This window comes from Panthera onca, chromosome B3, assembly GCF_046562875.1.
Source record: "Panthera onca isolate mPanOnc1 chromosome B3, mPanOnc1 haplotype 2, whole genome shotgun sequence".
NCBI classification, from domain to species: Eukaryota; Metazoa; Chordata; class Mammalia; order Carnivora; family Felidae; genus Panthera; species Panthera onca.
In genome coordinates, this window is record NC_138344.1 from 83725514 (window position 1) to 83742913 (window position 17400).

Sequence of the window (17400 nt, forward strand, 5' to 3'; positions counted from 1 at the left end):
CCTGGGTGGCTCAGTCGGTTTGTGCTCAGGTCATGATTTCACGGTTTGTGAGTTCAAGCCTTGCAACAGGCTTGCTGCTGTCAGCGCAGAGCCTGCTTCAGATCTTCTGCCCTCCCTGTCCCCACCCCCCGCCTCTCCTGGCACATGATCTCTCTCAAAACAAAACATTAAAAAAATAAGCTTCAATTATTGCTACCACCTTAATTTTCCTAAGATACACTTAATTATGAAGGGACTACCACATAATGTCAAAATTCTACAAGATATATAAGACTCCATACATACTTTGTTCCTATTGTACCATATTTCCTACTATTATCTTAAAAAAAAAAAAAAAGTCCTCCTGGGCTATAACATAATGCTTAAAAGAATGTGAGCTCTGGATGGGGCACCTGGGGGCTCAGTCGGTTGAGCGTCCGACTTCGGCTCAGGTCATGATCTCACAGTCTGTGAGTTTGAGCCCCGCGTCAGGCTCTGTGCTGACAGCTCAGAGCCTGGAACCTGTTTCAGATTCTGTGTCTCCCTCTCTCTCTGCTCCTCCCCTGCTCATGCTCTCTCTCTTTCTCTCTCTCTCAAAAATAAATAAAAATTAAAAAAAATTTTTTTAAGAATGTGAGCTCTGGAGTCAGTCTGCCTTGAGGTGAGTACTAGCTCCCCTATGTGAGCTTGGGGAAATTACTTAACCCCTCTGTGCTTAGGTTCTTCAAGAGTAATATGTGGATACTATCCACCTCTGAGAACTGGTGGGAAGATTAAGTGGGATAATGTACATAAGAAAAATAAAATGCCTATCATGCATAAGTAAATGCTGTTAATGTTACCATTATTTCTGAATTATACTGTTCCTCCTATGCGCAACAATTTAGAAGATGACACAAGTGTGTTCTATGGTCCCTACCTTTAGGAAACTTTTTATACAGCTGGGAGAGTGAAGATATACACGAGGAGCTGAAATCATAAAGGAACAGACCTGCCAAACACTAGTGAGTCTTGAGCTCTTGTTTGACTGTTAGGGTAAGAGAGACAGGACATGGAATAAAGGGCTCACCCAATGTGTTGAGTCCTTTCTGAAAAGCTAGGACACCATAAGGCTATACCTTTAAGTGTAAGGGTGGAAAAGGATACCATGCAGAAAGAAAGATGTAGCAAGGAAATCTGCTCACTTGGACCTTGGTGTTGGGTGGAAAGGGAAAATAAATCTACCACGAGAATATGTAACTATAAGCAGTGCCTTAAAACAGTTTAAAACCTGAAAAAACCAAAATTTTTAAAGGGGGTTCAGGTTGGTAGTGACCTCAGGTGAATGGCAGAAACAAGTACAAATCTTTGCACATTCTCTCTGAAGAAATTTCCATGGATCAAGTTCTGAGGAATGAGAGTTTAGTCAAAACCCATAATGCACATGTGGAAACAAAACGTTACAAGCAAGAGTCCGCAGAATCTGACCAAGAAAGACCTGAGATATCAGAATTAGACACAGAATATAACAAAATAACTATTTTAATATGTTTTAAGAAATAAACGTTTGAAAATATAACCAAGGAGTTTGAAAATAATCAGAACCTCCAAAAATAAGAGATTAACAGCTCAGTGGGAGAGGGAAAAAAATGAATGGGTCAAAAGCTCTTCAGGCAAAGCTAAAGAGAAATATTAGCCAAGTGGGAAATGCAATAATACAGTCTTTGTTTTATTTCTACCCTCTCATTTTGTGTTTTCTATTTACCTTGGTTTTTTGATGTAAGGCTTCATGAAAAGTTCTGGCATGAGCAGAACCTCTAAGGAAGGAGGTAACAAAAATTGCTAGTTCAAAGATCTTGAAGAAATCTTTCTGGGTAAACCAGAGGACATTCTTATTGTTAAGTGTAAGAAATAAGTTTGCATAGGCCAATGTGGAAGAGTGGAAGAAAAAGACAAATTGTGAAGAAACTTTGGAATTTTGGAAGTCTGTTTGATTGTTAACTCAAAGGTTGGTGACACATTATGGGTTTTGATCAAAGATGTGCTTTAATAAAATTAAACCAGTGGTACGTAGCTCAAGGTCCAATTTTTATCCCATCTACTTTTAAATATTCTATTTTTTCTTTTTAAAAGTTTATTCTCATTTATTTTGAGAGAGACATAGAGAGCAAATGGGGGAGGTGCAGAGGGAGAGGGAGAGAGAGGGAGAGGGAGAGAGAGAGAGAGAGAGAGGGAGAGAGAGAGAGAGAGAGAGAGAGAGAGAGAGAGAGAGAGAGAACCCCAGCAGAGCCCAGTGGGGGGCTCGAACCCACGAACTGCGAGATCATGACCTGAGCCGAAATTAAGAGTTGGATGCTTAACCTACTGAGCCACCCAGGTGCCCCTTACCGACCGAACCACCAGGTGCCCCTTAAATATTCTAAATACAAAAGGATGTCCATGTTTTTCTACTTTTATATAGTACCAATAAGGATAAAAAGTATATATAATTGATTCCATTTTTTGGTTTATTTTCTTGCTTCTTCTCCTGATTATAAAACTCTCAAGGGGAGATAGATCTTGTTTCTCTTTTATCTTCCATCATGCCAGCATAAGTTCCTCAAGAAATTACTAATTAAAAGTATGTTACTAATATGAAATAATGGTAGAGTCATATGATCAAATATTACACTGGGAGATTTCTTATTATTAACTGCCACATACAGTAATTCATGTGACCAAACTATGTAGGTTTCTCCAGGGGATAAAACAACACAAAAAAACTCCCACCTTCTAGTAAAAAAAAAAAAAAAAAAAAAAAAAATCTATAAATAAATACCATATGCAAAATAAATAAACATACCTTCCATTACTGTTCATCCTTTTCACTGATAAGTATACTAAAACTCACCAATGTCAACTTTTTTAAAAAATGTTTTTTCTTTTTGAGAGAGAGACAGAGAGATAGTGCACAAGTGGGGGAGGTGCAGAGAGAGAGTGGGGCAGAGGATCAGAAGTGGGCTCCAGGCTGACAGCAGAGAGCTCAACTCAGGGCTCAAACTCACGAACCGTGAGATTACGACCTAAGCAGAAGTCAGATACTCAACTGAGCCACCCTATATATCAGTTTTTAAGTTTCATTATCTGAGGTATGAAATGTAGAAAGGAAAATGCTAGGAAGAGGATATTGTTTTATAAGCTTATCCCCAACCCCACTCCTTTCCAAAAAAATTAAACCCACGGTTTTCCTTCAAAAGCTAAATATTCAAACCAGTGCTCAGCAACATAGAAAGTAAATTCCTAATTCTTTAAAAAGACAAAATTCTTTAAAAAGTTAAAAATGTACCATCTCTCACACTAGATTGATCTTCCTCTTTTTCTTGTCCTTTTTTTTTAATCTCCCCTTTGATCTTTATTAATTTCTGTGTTACCTAATTTCAAACTGATAAAGTTAGTTTGAGGATTTTTTTCATAGCTTACGGGTGATGACTTTATGAAGTAATGACTTTATAAGTGATGAAATTACCAATGTGAACAAACAATTCTCACATATCTTACCTAAAATAATTCAAATATGAGTATCTTCCTCAAGTTAAAAAAGCCTAGTTTTATTAATGTGATTAATTAGAATAAAAGGGACATACTAAGGAAAGTGGAACAAGAGTAGAATTTTTATTTCTTATTTGCTTCCTCAAGAAACTGAAATAATCTTTGAAGCTAAACTGGGAAAATTCCTGCCACAATTAATTTACTATGTTGAAAAATAATCACAAGCATGGAGAATTTTAATATATATGCTATCTCAAACATTCATAAAGTGGAACCCCCATTTCTCTCCCACATTAAGGTATACTTGATTACCTTGATCTAATGTTTAGATTACCTTAGGGGCACCTGGGTGGCTCAGTCAGTTGGGCGTCCGACTTTGGCCCAGGTCGTGATCTTGTGGTTTGTGAATTCAAGCCCTGGGTCTGGCTCTGTGCTGATAGCTCAGAGCCTGGAGCGTGTTTCGGATTCTGTGTCTCCCTCTGCCCCTCCCCACTCGTGCTCTGTCTGTCTCTCTCTCAAAAATAAATAAACATTAAAAAAAAAAAACCCAGATTATCTAGGGGTGCCTGGGTGGCTCAGTCAGTTAATCGTGTGACTTCACCTCGGGTCATGATCTCACAGTTTGTGTGTTCGAGTCCCACGGTGAGCTATGTGTGGGCAGCTCGGAGCCTGGAGCCTGCTTCAAATTCTGTGTCTCCCTCTCTCTGTGCCCCTCCCCCACTCATACTCTGTCTCTCTCAAAAATAAATAAACATTCAAAAAAAAAAAAGATTATCTTAAAAACCCTGAGACAGCTCTATCTCTTGTTGTCCCATTCAAAACAGACCCTCCAAAAGCTTAAATATAATATAAAAAGCTACAGACACCAATTATTCTATTAATTTTTTTAATGTTTATTTACTTTTGAGAGAAAGAGACAGAGCATGAGGGGGAGAGGGAACGAGAGAGAGGGAGACACAGAATTGGAAGCAGGCTCCAGGTTCCAAGCTGTCAGCACAGAGCCTGATGCGGAGCTTGAACTCACAAACCGTGAGATCATGACCTGAGCTGAAGTCAGACACTCAACCGACTGAGCCACCCAGGTGCCCCTCTATTAATTTTTTATGTCGCAGCAATGGTAGATGATAATATCCATATTATAAATGATTAACATCTAACTTTGATCAATATTTACCACTAAAGTAAGTTAAACTTTTGTTTCACCTATTTTTTAAGACTTCAAATTGAAATTGCTCCTTTTTATCTGTTAGGATGAAATGAATGTTCCAATACTGCTATATACAAACCAGCATAAAGAACACTATAGCTCTCAGCTCTCATATAACCTACTAGATATTAGTTGCAACATTCTCCAGTGTTAACTTTTCCCCTTTGTCTAAGTTTTTAAAAAGATGTACTGATGAAAATATGGACACACTAAGCAATTTGATTTTTTTTTCCTTGAATTTATAAACAACTTTAATTGATGGCAATTTCAGAAATGGAAAAAGCTGAATTGCATCTTATGTCTTTTGGAATCATGGGATTAATGAGTAGTAGTGATATATTTCTAAGAGCTACATAGTTTACAAATAACTGTCAACTGAAATTTTAATTGAAGTAATTGTAGATTCACATGTGCTTGTAAGAAATCTCTTGTACATGTAATTCAATTTAGACACAGAAAATATTACGAAATATTGAAGACTGGGAAGTAAAAGTGACATAGCAAATACAAACTAATATTTTTGTGAGCTTTGATCACATGTATTTATTTCTACAACTGCTACTTTCCAATCTGAAAAGTGGTTATTAAGCTCATGGTGGAATTATCAATTTATAAAAAATATGAATAGGCTTATTAGAACAATGAGATACTGGCCATAAACTCTTCAATTTTAAAACAGACATTTAAAAAATATATTCACATTCTGATAGCACCATATATTTATGAAAATTTTGTTCTTAATATTCAACAATATTCACGTAATTTAAAAAGGATTTGGGCGCCTGGGTGGCTCAGTCGGTTAAGCATCCGACTTTGGCTTAGGTCATCATCTTACAGTTTGCGGGTTTGAGCCCTGCATTGGGCTCTGTGCTGAGAGCTTGGAGCCTGGAGCCTGAAGCCTGGAGCCTGGAGCCTGAAGCCTGGAGCCTGGAGCCTGGAGCCTGGAGCCTGGAGCCTGCTTCGGTTTCTGTGTTTCCCTCTCCCTCTGCTCCTCCCCTACTCATGCTCTGTCTCTCTCTGTCTCTCAAAAATAATATTAAAAATTTTTTTTAAATGATTTTAGCCTATTCAAGTTGCTTTTTCAATATGAGACCAAAAAGATATGGCTTTAAAAACTGTTTCTTCTCACACCCCACTACTGAGATACAAACTATCTTGAATATGATGAGCTATAAATTAATTTAACATTAACCATAGGGAAGTAGAGGCAGTTACGACATGAAAATTGATTTGGAACTTGAAACACACATTTTCCCAAAGACATAATGATTATATTCCTAGCTTAGTCCCTAAAAGATTATTAATTTAATAAACTGCTAAAACATGATCCAGATAGTATTATTTCTATCATCCTAGCCATAAATTATAGAGAATTTCCTCATTTGTATTTAACACTTGGTATTTCTGATTTAGTGCTTCTTATACAGTGTTCAGGTTAGTGAGCCACACTGTTAAACCATACCCCCAGTGGTGGAGATTTAAGTAGCTTCTTTGGGATTCTGTTTTAAATAACAAGAGAAATACTTATCTACAATTTTTGATCATTCAGGATCTGGCTAGTCACAGGTTTTGGTAATCTTTCTTTTGATGAAACTTACACACAAAAGAAAGGATTAACAAATACACTTAAATAGACAGTCATTAAAGATCAGTATCTACAATAAAAAGTACTTTAGCATTATTTAAAAAAAATCTCAGGCTTTTAAGTGAAAATATAATCTCAAGCTTTTCCAATTAGCCAATTTTATTGTGTCAGCCCATAAATTTCTATTAAGAGGCAATTTCAAAATCATTTAAAATATAAATAATATTTTGAAGTAAAAATTGATACTTACCAAGTGGAGCTTTGAGAAAACGCCGCTCAATGCCCTGCTCTATCTGAAAAAGTGCCATTGCCAGATAATGAACCACATTGCTTACTGACTGTGGTGTGCTTGCATTAGTTGAGACAGTACTTGGAGTTTCTGTTTTTATGCCCAAAAGTCTACAATGAAAACATGGAAGAGTTTACGGTACTTAAAAACACTGTTAGGTAAGACTTGAGTCTAACTCCTTCAAATGCTTACTCACACCTGTGTAAGAAATAGTTTCCCCAATCTCAAAGGAGATCACATAAGCTAGCAGAAAAGTGAGATAAATACATGAATCAAGAGCTTAACTAAATACCAAGTCCTTTAAGGTCAGAAGGGCAAATATTTGGAGGAAAGGTGGATGACACACGGGTTAGGGGAAAGGATTTAGGGAGATGACCCAGTGGTGGGCCTTAAGGATAAGCAGACCAGGCAGCTTCCCTCTATTTCTCTTGCTTCAACTTTTACTGGGTGGGATACTTATAGCTGCCTCCTGAATAGTTTCTTAGCCATCAATCTTATTCCCTTTGCAATAAATCTCCATGCCGCAGCTAAAATGATCATTTACACGTACAAACCTATTCGCTCAAAGCCTTTAGTACTATGTCTTCCCTCCCAGTACATCTTCCCCACCTTTAGGTCTCAGGTTCTTGGTCACTTCCTCTGGCACTTCCTGTGCTGTCTTCCTTGATCTACAAAGACAAGTAGCCCTCCTATGTACTACATTTGTACTGGGTATCTGCTTCTACCAGAACTCTTATCCTGTTTCATAGCTGCTAGCTTAATGTCTCTTTTCCATTTCCTTCTAAATAAACTCCTTAAGGAGAGTTACCCAAAAAGAACTCTGAGAAAGTCAAAGCATCTATCTACAGATCTACAGATCTAGATTGTTTAATAATTCAAATAATATTTAAGCCCAACATAATTTACTAAGATATCCTATAGAAAAATGGACAATATAAAATTACTTTCTGAAATTAATAAAACCCTAGGCTCAAAGACTTTTTATTTTAAACTTGAGTAATTATCATTATCCTAACAAGCTGCCTTTTGTCTGCACTAGCACAAAGTGGAGTAAAAGAGAGTTTGTGGTTGAGGAAAATTATTTCAGTGGTTACAGGTATTAAAAGTCCTCATGGTAAGATTTTAAAACAATTTTTTGAAGAAAAAAACATTTACTAAAAAGAACCATATAGAGTGGCAAGAAAAAGTGAGTTACTTTAGAAAAATCATTTTTGTACCTGTCTTTTACTATGACCTTTGCTTGCTCATCAATTTCCATCTCTTCTATACCTTCATTCACAGTTTTAATGATCCCATTTTCCTTGTTTTCCTCACTTAACAGCTCATATCGTCCACTCTCTAATGCTGATCTCCAGATATGTCGATCTGTAACCTGTAACAAAACCCAGGTTTACCAACATGGGAAAATGGCATATGTTGTTCCTAAGAAGTATGAGATTCAATGTACATATGAAAAATTCATGAATATTCTAGAAAAGACTGTAAATCAAAAAGGGATCTAAAAATAAGGTTACTAAGTGGCCAAAATGGAATTCATATCATTTATAGATGGAAGCTTTAGTACCTCACTTTTTATATAGGGAAATCATAAACAATTCTGAGATTGGTCACCTGATAGTAGCAAAAAAGTGACAGATGATAGCAAAGGAATGAACAGAACACACATATCAAGCATGAATTACTTACAGATTTTAAAAAGGTAACAAAGAAACCAATAAACAAACCAGACTCAGCAGAGCAGGCAGGAGCTAGTCAAGGAAGAAGAAAATATCCTTACACATTTTAACATCTCAGATGAAAATACCGCAAAACAGTTATTTTAAACATACTAAAAATTACTATTAAAAAGGTCAATTATGTTCATTAAATTCTGTTTAAGAAAGCAGATAGCCATATAGTACATTTAAGAAAGATTTCTATTCATATATTAGTATTTTGATAGAGGGGAACTAACTTAGTTTTCATAAAAAAATATTATCACTCCCATGCATTTATTCAAAACACACATGCCTTGCCTGTATCAAATAAGTTAATAAAAATAACGAAAACTTTGGTAATTAGGTAAACTAAAAATGGGACCAGGTACTAACCTTGATTGCTCCTAATGTTCCTTGGTAGATTCTGTCTTCAATATCCAAAAGAAAATCTCTCAGCCTCAATTCAAGCTGTCTTTCCGCAGACATCTGAGATGAATCATATGCAGTGGAAGATCTTCCCCGACTATAGGTAGGTTTGCTATCAGTTTGAGGTTTGTCTGAAATAGTTACCAATACCTTTATTATGAATTTCTTATTAAAAACACAATTTTCCCAATGTGACAGTTATGATCATGAGATAATGGATTTATAAAAACACTTAGTAAATTCTAAAGTACAAAAGGGGGGGGGGGCAGAAATGTTTGCACATCAGATATCTGATGAGGAACTTGTGTCTAAAATATATGAAGAACCCTTACAACTCAATAAAAAGACAACCTAATAAAAAGAATGGGCAATAGGGATTTGAATAGACTTTTCTTTAAGGAAGATATACAAATGGCCAATTAAGACCATGAAAAGATGCTCAACATTACTGGTCTTTAGGAAATACACACCAAAACCACAATCAAGTACTACTTAATACCTCTAAAATGGTTAGAATCTAAAAGTCAGATAGTAACAAGAGTTGACACGAACGTGGAAAAAATTTAACCCTCATACACTGTTGGCAGAAATATATAATGGTGCAGCTGCTTTGGAAAACAGTATGGAAACTGTTTTTGGAAATACAACTGTTTTTGGAAAAACTGTTTATGGAAATAAAAACATATGTCGACACAAAAACTTGTACACAAACATTTACAGCAGCATTATTCATAACAGCCAAAATGTGGAAAAAACAGAAACATCCATCAACTAACAGTTAAGTAAAATGTGGCGTTTACCTACATAATGAAACATCATTTGGTTATGAGAAGGTATGAAGTACTGACACACGCTACTACTTGGATGCACCTTGAAAACATTGTGCTAAGTGAAAGAAGTCAGTTACAAAAAAACATATATAGTATATGATACTATTCATAGAAGATGTTCAGACAGGGAAATTTCCAGAGAAGGAAAACAAATATGGGGTTTCTTTTCGAGGTGACAAAAATGTTCTAAAATTGACTGTGTGATGGTTGCACATCTGTGAATATTAATGAAAACCACTGACTGTACACTTGACATGAGTGAACTGCACAGCATATGAACTAATCTCAATAAAGCTGTTAAAGAATTGTGATCTGAAGTTTTTAATTCTGAAGAGAACTAAAGTAGACATGACAGTATGCCCCTAAATTTAAGAGTTCTTTACCTAGAGAAACTCAGTAATATGAAAACGCCAAAAACGCCTTATTACCTTCTTTTACCTGTTATCAATGAACCAGCCATTGTATGTTGCTACCCTATCTGCCCTTGCAGCCAGTCTCCAAAGATGTAATCACTAATGGAAACTGTCCCTGGGACCCTCAGCCAAAACCCCTAGTGAATGAACTATCATGTCTATTGTCTAAAACTAATGGCAACCTTAGTGCCTTGGGTATTCAGAGTCTACTGATCAGGGAATGGGACTGGGAAGAATATGAATCTTCCTATACGGCCATTCCTCATAATCTAAATGGAACCCAGTGAAATCTTGTCTAACTGGAAAACATTCTCTAACTTGCCAACTGAGAACATGGTCCAAATGAAAGAGAAGACAGAAGATGTTTTAAATATAGCTCTAATAGCTTGACAGATGTTTAATCCTGAACCAGAGATTATGGGGAGAGAAAAAGAAATAGTTTTCAATGAAAATTTACCTGAAAAATGAAATTTCTCTTCAGAAAAATGGGCTAGCTGTGCACATATTCTGCTTTTCTCTTGCAACAAAGTTTCTTTTAAGGCACTTTCTCTATGTCCTCTAGAATTTAGAGCTTCAATAAGCTGGTCTAGCTGTTCACAAGAACTGTAAAAGCACCACCGATTCGGCTTATGCACTGGTTTTGGCAGCTGCACAGAATCATCACATGGACCTTGGTCAATGTTGGAGGTAGATTCAGACATCAAAGACTCTCCAGTTTTAGTGGATACCTGAGGATCCTGAGACTGTACATTATTCTGAAATGATGAAGGTCTAGGCAACAGCATGTCTTCAGTGAGACCAGAATAATCCTCTTCAATAAATAAGCCAGGAATAGAAGGGAAAATCCAATATCGCCTATACATGCGGTCTCGGCCCAAGGGAAAGATATTGGTACACGCTATGGCACTTTGGATTTTTTCCAAGAGCTCTTTCTCTTTTCGTTCATGTTCCTGTTTTAAAGCTGTTTCTTCATCAGCAGTAAGAGGCTCTCTCGTTACACAGTTGACTTCTTCCTGTCTTGTAAATTCTTTAAACCCATTTTGTCCCCTTTTCCCTATAATTGAAACATTTGATCATCATCACATTTTAAATTTTCATCAGAAAAATATACAAAGCCATCCCAAATTACTATGTATTATGGACCAAACCGAATGCCCAACAAATTCATAGGTTGAAATCCTAAACCCCAATGTAACTATATTTGGAGACAGGGCCTTTAAGGAGGTAATTAAGGTTAAATGAGTCCAGAGAGCAGGACCCTAATTCAGGACTGGGGTACTTATAAGAGGAGAAAAGAAAGAAACCAGAGTGCTCACTCACTTCACTTGTGGGCACAGAAGACAAGTCATGTGAGGACACAATGACAAGGTGCAATAGCAAGCTGAGAGAGGCCTCACCAGAAACCAACCCTGCTTGTACCTTGATCTTGGACTTCCAGCCTCCAGAACTGTGAGAAAATTAATTTCTGTTGTTTAAGCCACCCAGTCTGCGATATTTTATTATGGTGCACGAACAGACTAATACTCTATGCTGGTAAGAAACTGGACTTACTTACAATACAAGAGTCACACAAAAAAACTGTAATCTCACACTGGAGAGTGAGGCAGAATCTGTTATGTTGCAACATAGTTCTTTCTTTAAGGCAGGAGTCAGTAAACTAGTTTTATAAAGGTCTAGCTAGTAAATATTTTTAGGTTTTGTGGGCCATATGGTTTCTGCGCACAGCTGCTCAACTGTGCCATTGTAGCATGAAAGCAGCCACAGACAATATGTAAATGAACAAGAATGACTGTGTTCAATTAAAACTATGGTCACTGAAATCTGAATTTCATTTAATTTTCATATCACAAAATATCATTCTTCCTTCCCCAACTACTTAAAAATATAAAAACCATTTTTAGCTTATGGATTATATAAAAACGGGCAAGGCAGATTTGGCCAATGGGCTGTAGTTTACAAACCAATGATTTTAGGTAACAGAACCCCTAATGCTTAGTTGGGTACCTAGCAGTTCAAACGAAGGACATTTTCCAGCAAGAAATGTTTCTCCAGGGGCATGGCTACATGAGAAACTTCTGGCCAAAGAGATGGGAGCAGAAGCATTAAATGTAACCTCTGGGTTGTACCTCTCTGCATTTCCCATCTTTCAACTAGCCAGAATGGAGACATGGGGATAAATCATTTTTGAACATGAGAATGGCAGCAAACCCTATGGATGGCAGTACCAACAAGACAGGAAGAGACTGGATTCCTGGTGACCTGCCAGGCCTTTCTTTTATGGTGTATTGAAGAATTAAACTTCTCTTCTTTCAGTCACTGTCAGATTGCTTAGATGGGTGGGGAGTTACTTCTATTTCTTTGCTTGAAAGTGTTTGTATATAAGATTATAATTATCTGCTTCTTTGGGGCACCTGGGTGGCTCAGCTGGTTGAGTGTCTGATTCTTGATTTTGGCTCAGGTCATGATCTCATGGTTCATGCACTGACTGCGTGAGGAGACTGCCTGCAATTCTCTCTCTGCCCCTCCCCTGCTTGCTCGCAAATAAAGATTAAAAAAAATTATCTGCTTCTTTAAAATTTTGCAAAATTCACCTATAAAGTTGTCTAGGACTGACATTGTCTTTGTAGGAAGAATTTTAATACTGATTCAAGACCTAAAGGTTTAGGACCAGTCACCTTTTAAATTTTCTCATGCATTTTTATAATGTGTGTTTTTCTAGGATTTTGCTTTATTTTTGCCTCCATTTTCCTTTTTTTAATTTTTTTTTTTTTTTTTTTTTTTTTTTTTTTTTGAAGGAGAGAGAGACAGAGCATGCACAGGGGTGGGGCAAAGAGAGAGGGAGACACAGAATCCAAAGCAGGCTCCAGGCTCTGAGCTGTCAGCACAGAGCCCGATGCTGGGCTCGAACTCACAAACTGTGAGATTATGACCTGAGTCAAAGATGGACGTTTAACCGACTGAGCCACCCAGACGCCCCTAAACATTTTTTTTAAAGCTTTATTTATTTTATTTTTGTGAGAGTCAGGGATGACACGAGTTGGGGAGGGGCAGAGAGAGAGGGAGACAGAGAATCTCAAGCAGGTTCCGCATGAATGAGGGGCTTGAACTCACGAACTGTGAGATCATGACCTGAGCCAAAACAAACTGACGCTTAACCAACTGAGCAACACAGGTGCCCCCTTTATGCCTCCATTTTCAAAGTTAATTCCATAAAACTGTATATGCTGTTTCCTTACCTTTAAATTTCTACTCTTATCTGTAGTTATGTTTACCTTTTCAGTCCTAACCTTATTGTGACTTTCCCCCCAAATCAATTTCAACAAAGGTTTGTCTAGTTTGTATCTTTTTCAAACAACTAATTTTTGGCTTTGCTGTTCTCCTGTATTACAGTTTACTTTTTATTAATTTCTATTTGTATCTATTGTTTCCTTTTATCTGGAAGGATTATTCTATCTTCTACCGCTAACTTCTTAAATGAATGCCTAGGTCAATTTGCCTTTCTTCTTTCCTAATATGTATTAAAACTATAAATTTTCGACTAAGTAGAGGGACTGTATCCAACAAGTATTAATGTGCAGTATTGATTAGCTTTTTTTCAGTATTGAGTAGTTTTAAACATTTTCTAGTTTCTATTTATGGTTTCTACTTTGACCTATTACTTATAAGTGTGTTTTAAATGAGGTGTTTAAACCTCTAATCAAATGAGTTTTTTTTTGTTTTGGATTTCTAAATCAATTGCATTATAATCAGAAAATATAGCCTTCATGATACAGGAGATTTTCTGTCTACTTATAATAGCCATTTTAGAAAATAATGTAGAAAAAAAAGATACCATCAAAATTATAGGCACAGAATAAACTTACAAATCTCCTTCAGTAGTTGTCAAATGAAGATGGTTAAAGATCCTCAGAAGTAAATTATATCAACAACTTTAAAAAAATGTGTTCCCTTTGATCTACATTTATAAAATTATTTTAAGGTAGTAGATTTCCGTTCTCAATCATTTGGTACCAATTATAAGCATTACTGACCTTTGTATTTCTAGCATCTAAAAGGTACTCAATGAATGTTGAGTAGGCTATAGAATAAAAATTTCTATTTCGCCTAATATCAAGTAGTCAATACCAAACTCAACAAAACTCGCTAACCAGAAGTTGAAGTTATGTGAAACTGATCTGTTAAAAGAATATGAATATTGTCTCTCTTCCCTAAAGTATAAATGACATGAAAATAAAGACAGAATGTAACTTCTAACACCATTTTTTAACAAAATGGTCACCATCTAAGGAACTTATCACTGCTATGAGTTGGGCATTTAAAAACAAACACACCTAGGAATAATAAATGGAAGTAATCTAACACATATTTCAGTATAGCTGATTTATAATGTGCCTTATTAATTAAAAACAAGCAAGCATGCCCTTAAGAAATTTCTATATTACCCCTTCTGCCTCTTTTATGTGATCTGGGGTCATCTTCATCTTCAGTGATGGTATCTTGATCAAGTTCCTTTTGCTCCATTTCTTTGCTCTCAGTGCTAGTATCAAAATCTTCCCTTTCTTCCTCCCTTAAGGAAAAAAAAAAAGATTACTTTCATTAAAGAATATATAAAATTCCATTCATGAGCTATTCATTGCCTGCTTATGAAGGGCTAGCCATTATGTTTAGGAAGTAGTGGACAAAATGATATTCTTGCAGAGGAAACAGATAACACAAACAATTATAAAATTAAAATATGTAATAACTATTAAAAAAGGAGAAGTTCAAGGTGCTATGAAAACATTTCAAGGTGAACTGAAATCTAGTCTCAGGGATCAAGAAAGGCTTGCTTGAGGGGCGCCTGGGTGGCTCAGTCGGTTAAGTGTCCGACTTCGGCTCAGGTCATGATCTCACGGTCCATGAGTTCGAGCCCCGCGTCGGCTCTGTGCTGACAGCTCAGAGCCTGGAGCCTGTTTCGGATTCTGTGTCTCCCTCTCTCTCTGACCCTCCCCTGTTCATGCTCTGTCTCTCTCTGTCTCAAAAATAAATAAATGTTAAAAAAAAAAAAATTAAAAAAAAAAAAAAGAAAGGCTTGCTTGAAGAAGTGATAGTTAAACTGTGAGACTAGGGAGACCAGGGAGGGGTAAGGCAGCAGGTGAGAAGAAATCTCCATTTCTAGCAGAGGGGAAAATGTGTGCAATGGCATTGAGCTGAAGAGAAAAGGAAAGAGCTTTTTTCTCTATTATTTTGAGAAAAATATAAAACAAAGAAGTCGTCCTAGATACAGATGAGACAAGGGCAGAGTTAGGTCATACTGGGCCTTGTAGGGAATTATTCAATAAGCAATGGGGGAAAAAGTAGAATTTAGAAAACAGAAATGATTAAAAGGCACTTTGGCTGCTATGTGCAAAAGGATCTGGGAGAGAAAGTAGATGAAGGGAGACAAGGGGCCACTGTTAACAGTCTAGGTAGCTGGCTGGGAGGTGAGGGTCGGCTCAGAGTAGAAAGTAGGTGGTAAGTAGACAAATAGTGGAGGAGAGAAGATAAATTTCTGATACAGTTAACAGGCTGAATAAATACAATATGGATATTTAATTCATTATACTATCCAAATTAAAATTAAAATTGTATGGGGCAGCTGGTGGCTCAGTTGGTTAAGCGTCTGACTTTGACTTAGGTCATGATCTCACGGTTTGTGGGTTTGAGCCCCGCGTCCAGTTCTGTGCTGACAGCTCGGAGCCTGAAGCCTGCTTCGGATTCTGTGTCTCCCTCTCTCTCTGCCCCTCCCCTGTTCCTGCTCTCTCTCTCTCTCAAAAATAAATAAACATTAAAAAAAATTTTTTTTAAGTTTAAAATTGTATGAACCTTGAAATAAGTTCCACCATATTTTATTTATTCAGAGAGAGAGAGTGTGTGTCTGAACACAAGCGGGGGAGGGGCAGAGAAAATCCCAAGCAGCCTTTCTACTGTCAATGCAGAGCTCACGAACTGAACTGTGAGATCCTGACCTGAGCCAAAATCAAGAGTTGGATGCCGACTGAGCCACCCAGGCGCCCCAATAAGTTCCACCATTTATGGTCTTTATCCAAAGCAAGGTTTGCAAACTCAAATGTGTTTAGGAGCCAGAGGGATAATGTAAATGAGGCAAGGCTAGATGAGTATAAAAATATATGAAATGGTGGAATCTGTAACATGTTTATTTTTATTTCTTGGAAGTTTGTTTATTTTTGAGAAAGAGGGACAGAGAGAGAGAACCAGCAGGGGAGGAACAGAGAGAGAGGAGATAGAAGATCTGAAGTAGGCTCTGTGCTGACAGCAGTGAGCCCAATACAGGGCTCGATCCCACCAACTGTGAGATCATGACCTGAGCCGAAGTTGGACGCTTAACCAACTGAGCCACCCAGGTGCTCTTCTTTTGTTTTTAAATTAAGATTATCAGAAAGAAAAAATTCAGGTGATGAATAGTAACTCAACGTATTCTGGTAATTATTTTGCAACATATGCATATATCAAATCATTATGTCGTATACCCTAAATGATTAATACAATGTTATAAGTCACTTATATCTCAATAAAACTAGAAAGGGTTTATAAAATGTGAAAAAAATTGAGGTATAACTCACATACCCTAAAACCACCATTTTAAAGTATACAAATTCAGTGGTTTTTAGTATATTACAAGGTTGTGCAATCATTACACCCATCTAATTCTAGAACAGTATCATCATCCCCAAAGAAAAAGCCTATAGCCATTAGTAGTCACTTTCCATTTCCTCTTCCCCACTGTCCTGGTACTCACTCATCTACTTTTTGCTGTGTATTTATTTGCCCATTCCGGACTACTTATATAAATGAGATCATACAACACATGGTCTTTTATGACTGGTTTCTTTTACTCAGCACCGTTTTCAAAGTTTATCTACATTGTAGCATGTATGAGAATTCTATTCTTCTTTATTGCTGAATAACCTTCTGCTATATGGATATACCACTGAAGAAATACATCGTTTTGTTTAACCATTCGTCAACTGATGGACATTCGGGTTATTTCCATTTCTTTGGCTATTAAGAATAATGATGCTATGAACTTTTGTATATCGATTTCTGGGTGAACGTATGCTCTTAATTCTCTGAGTATATACCTAGGAGTGGAATCGCTGGGTCACATGGCAACAAATGTTTTAACTGTTTGAGGGACTGCCAAATTTATCCAGAGCAGCCGCACCATTTTACATCTCCACCTGCAATGCATGAGAGTTCCGATTTCTCCACAGTCTCACCAACACTTCTTATTGTCCCTTCATTGGATTACAGCCATCCTAGTGAGTATGAGGTAATATCTCATTGTGAATTCGATGTGTGTTTCCCTAATGACTAAAGATGTTGAATATCTTCTGTGCTTCTTGTATATCTTCTTTGGAGAAATGCCTATTAAAATCCTTTTCCCATTTTTTAAACCGGTTGTTCTTTTATTGTTGAGTTGTATGA

General features: G+C 36.9%; 1 protein-coding gene across 2 annotated transcripts in view; it reads right to left on the reverse strand.

Annotated features, from left to right (window-relative positions):
- BAZ1A (bromodomain adjacent to zinc finger domain 1A) overlaps nt 1-17400 on the reverse strand; it is a 134407-nt gene that overhangs the window by 9788 nt on the left and 107219 nt on the right. For both annotated transcript variants that reach the window (XM_060619488.3, XM_060619487.3), the window contains 5 exons: nt 14376-14500; nt 10391-10987; nt 8658-8821; nt 7785-7939; nt 6529-6677 (listed from right to left, as the gene is read on the reverse strand). In XM_060619488.3, the coding sequence (XP_060475471.1) occupies nt 6529-6677; nt 7785-7939; nt 8658-8821; nt 10391-10987; nt 14376-14500 (1190 nt within the window). The remainder of the gene's footprint in view (nt 1-6528; nt 6678-7784; nt 7940-8657; nt 8822-10390; nt 10988-14375; nt 14501-17400) is intronic.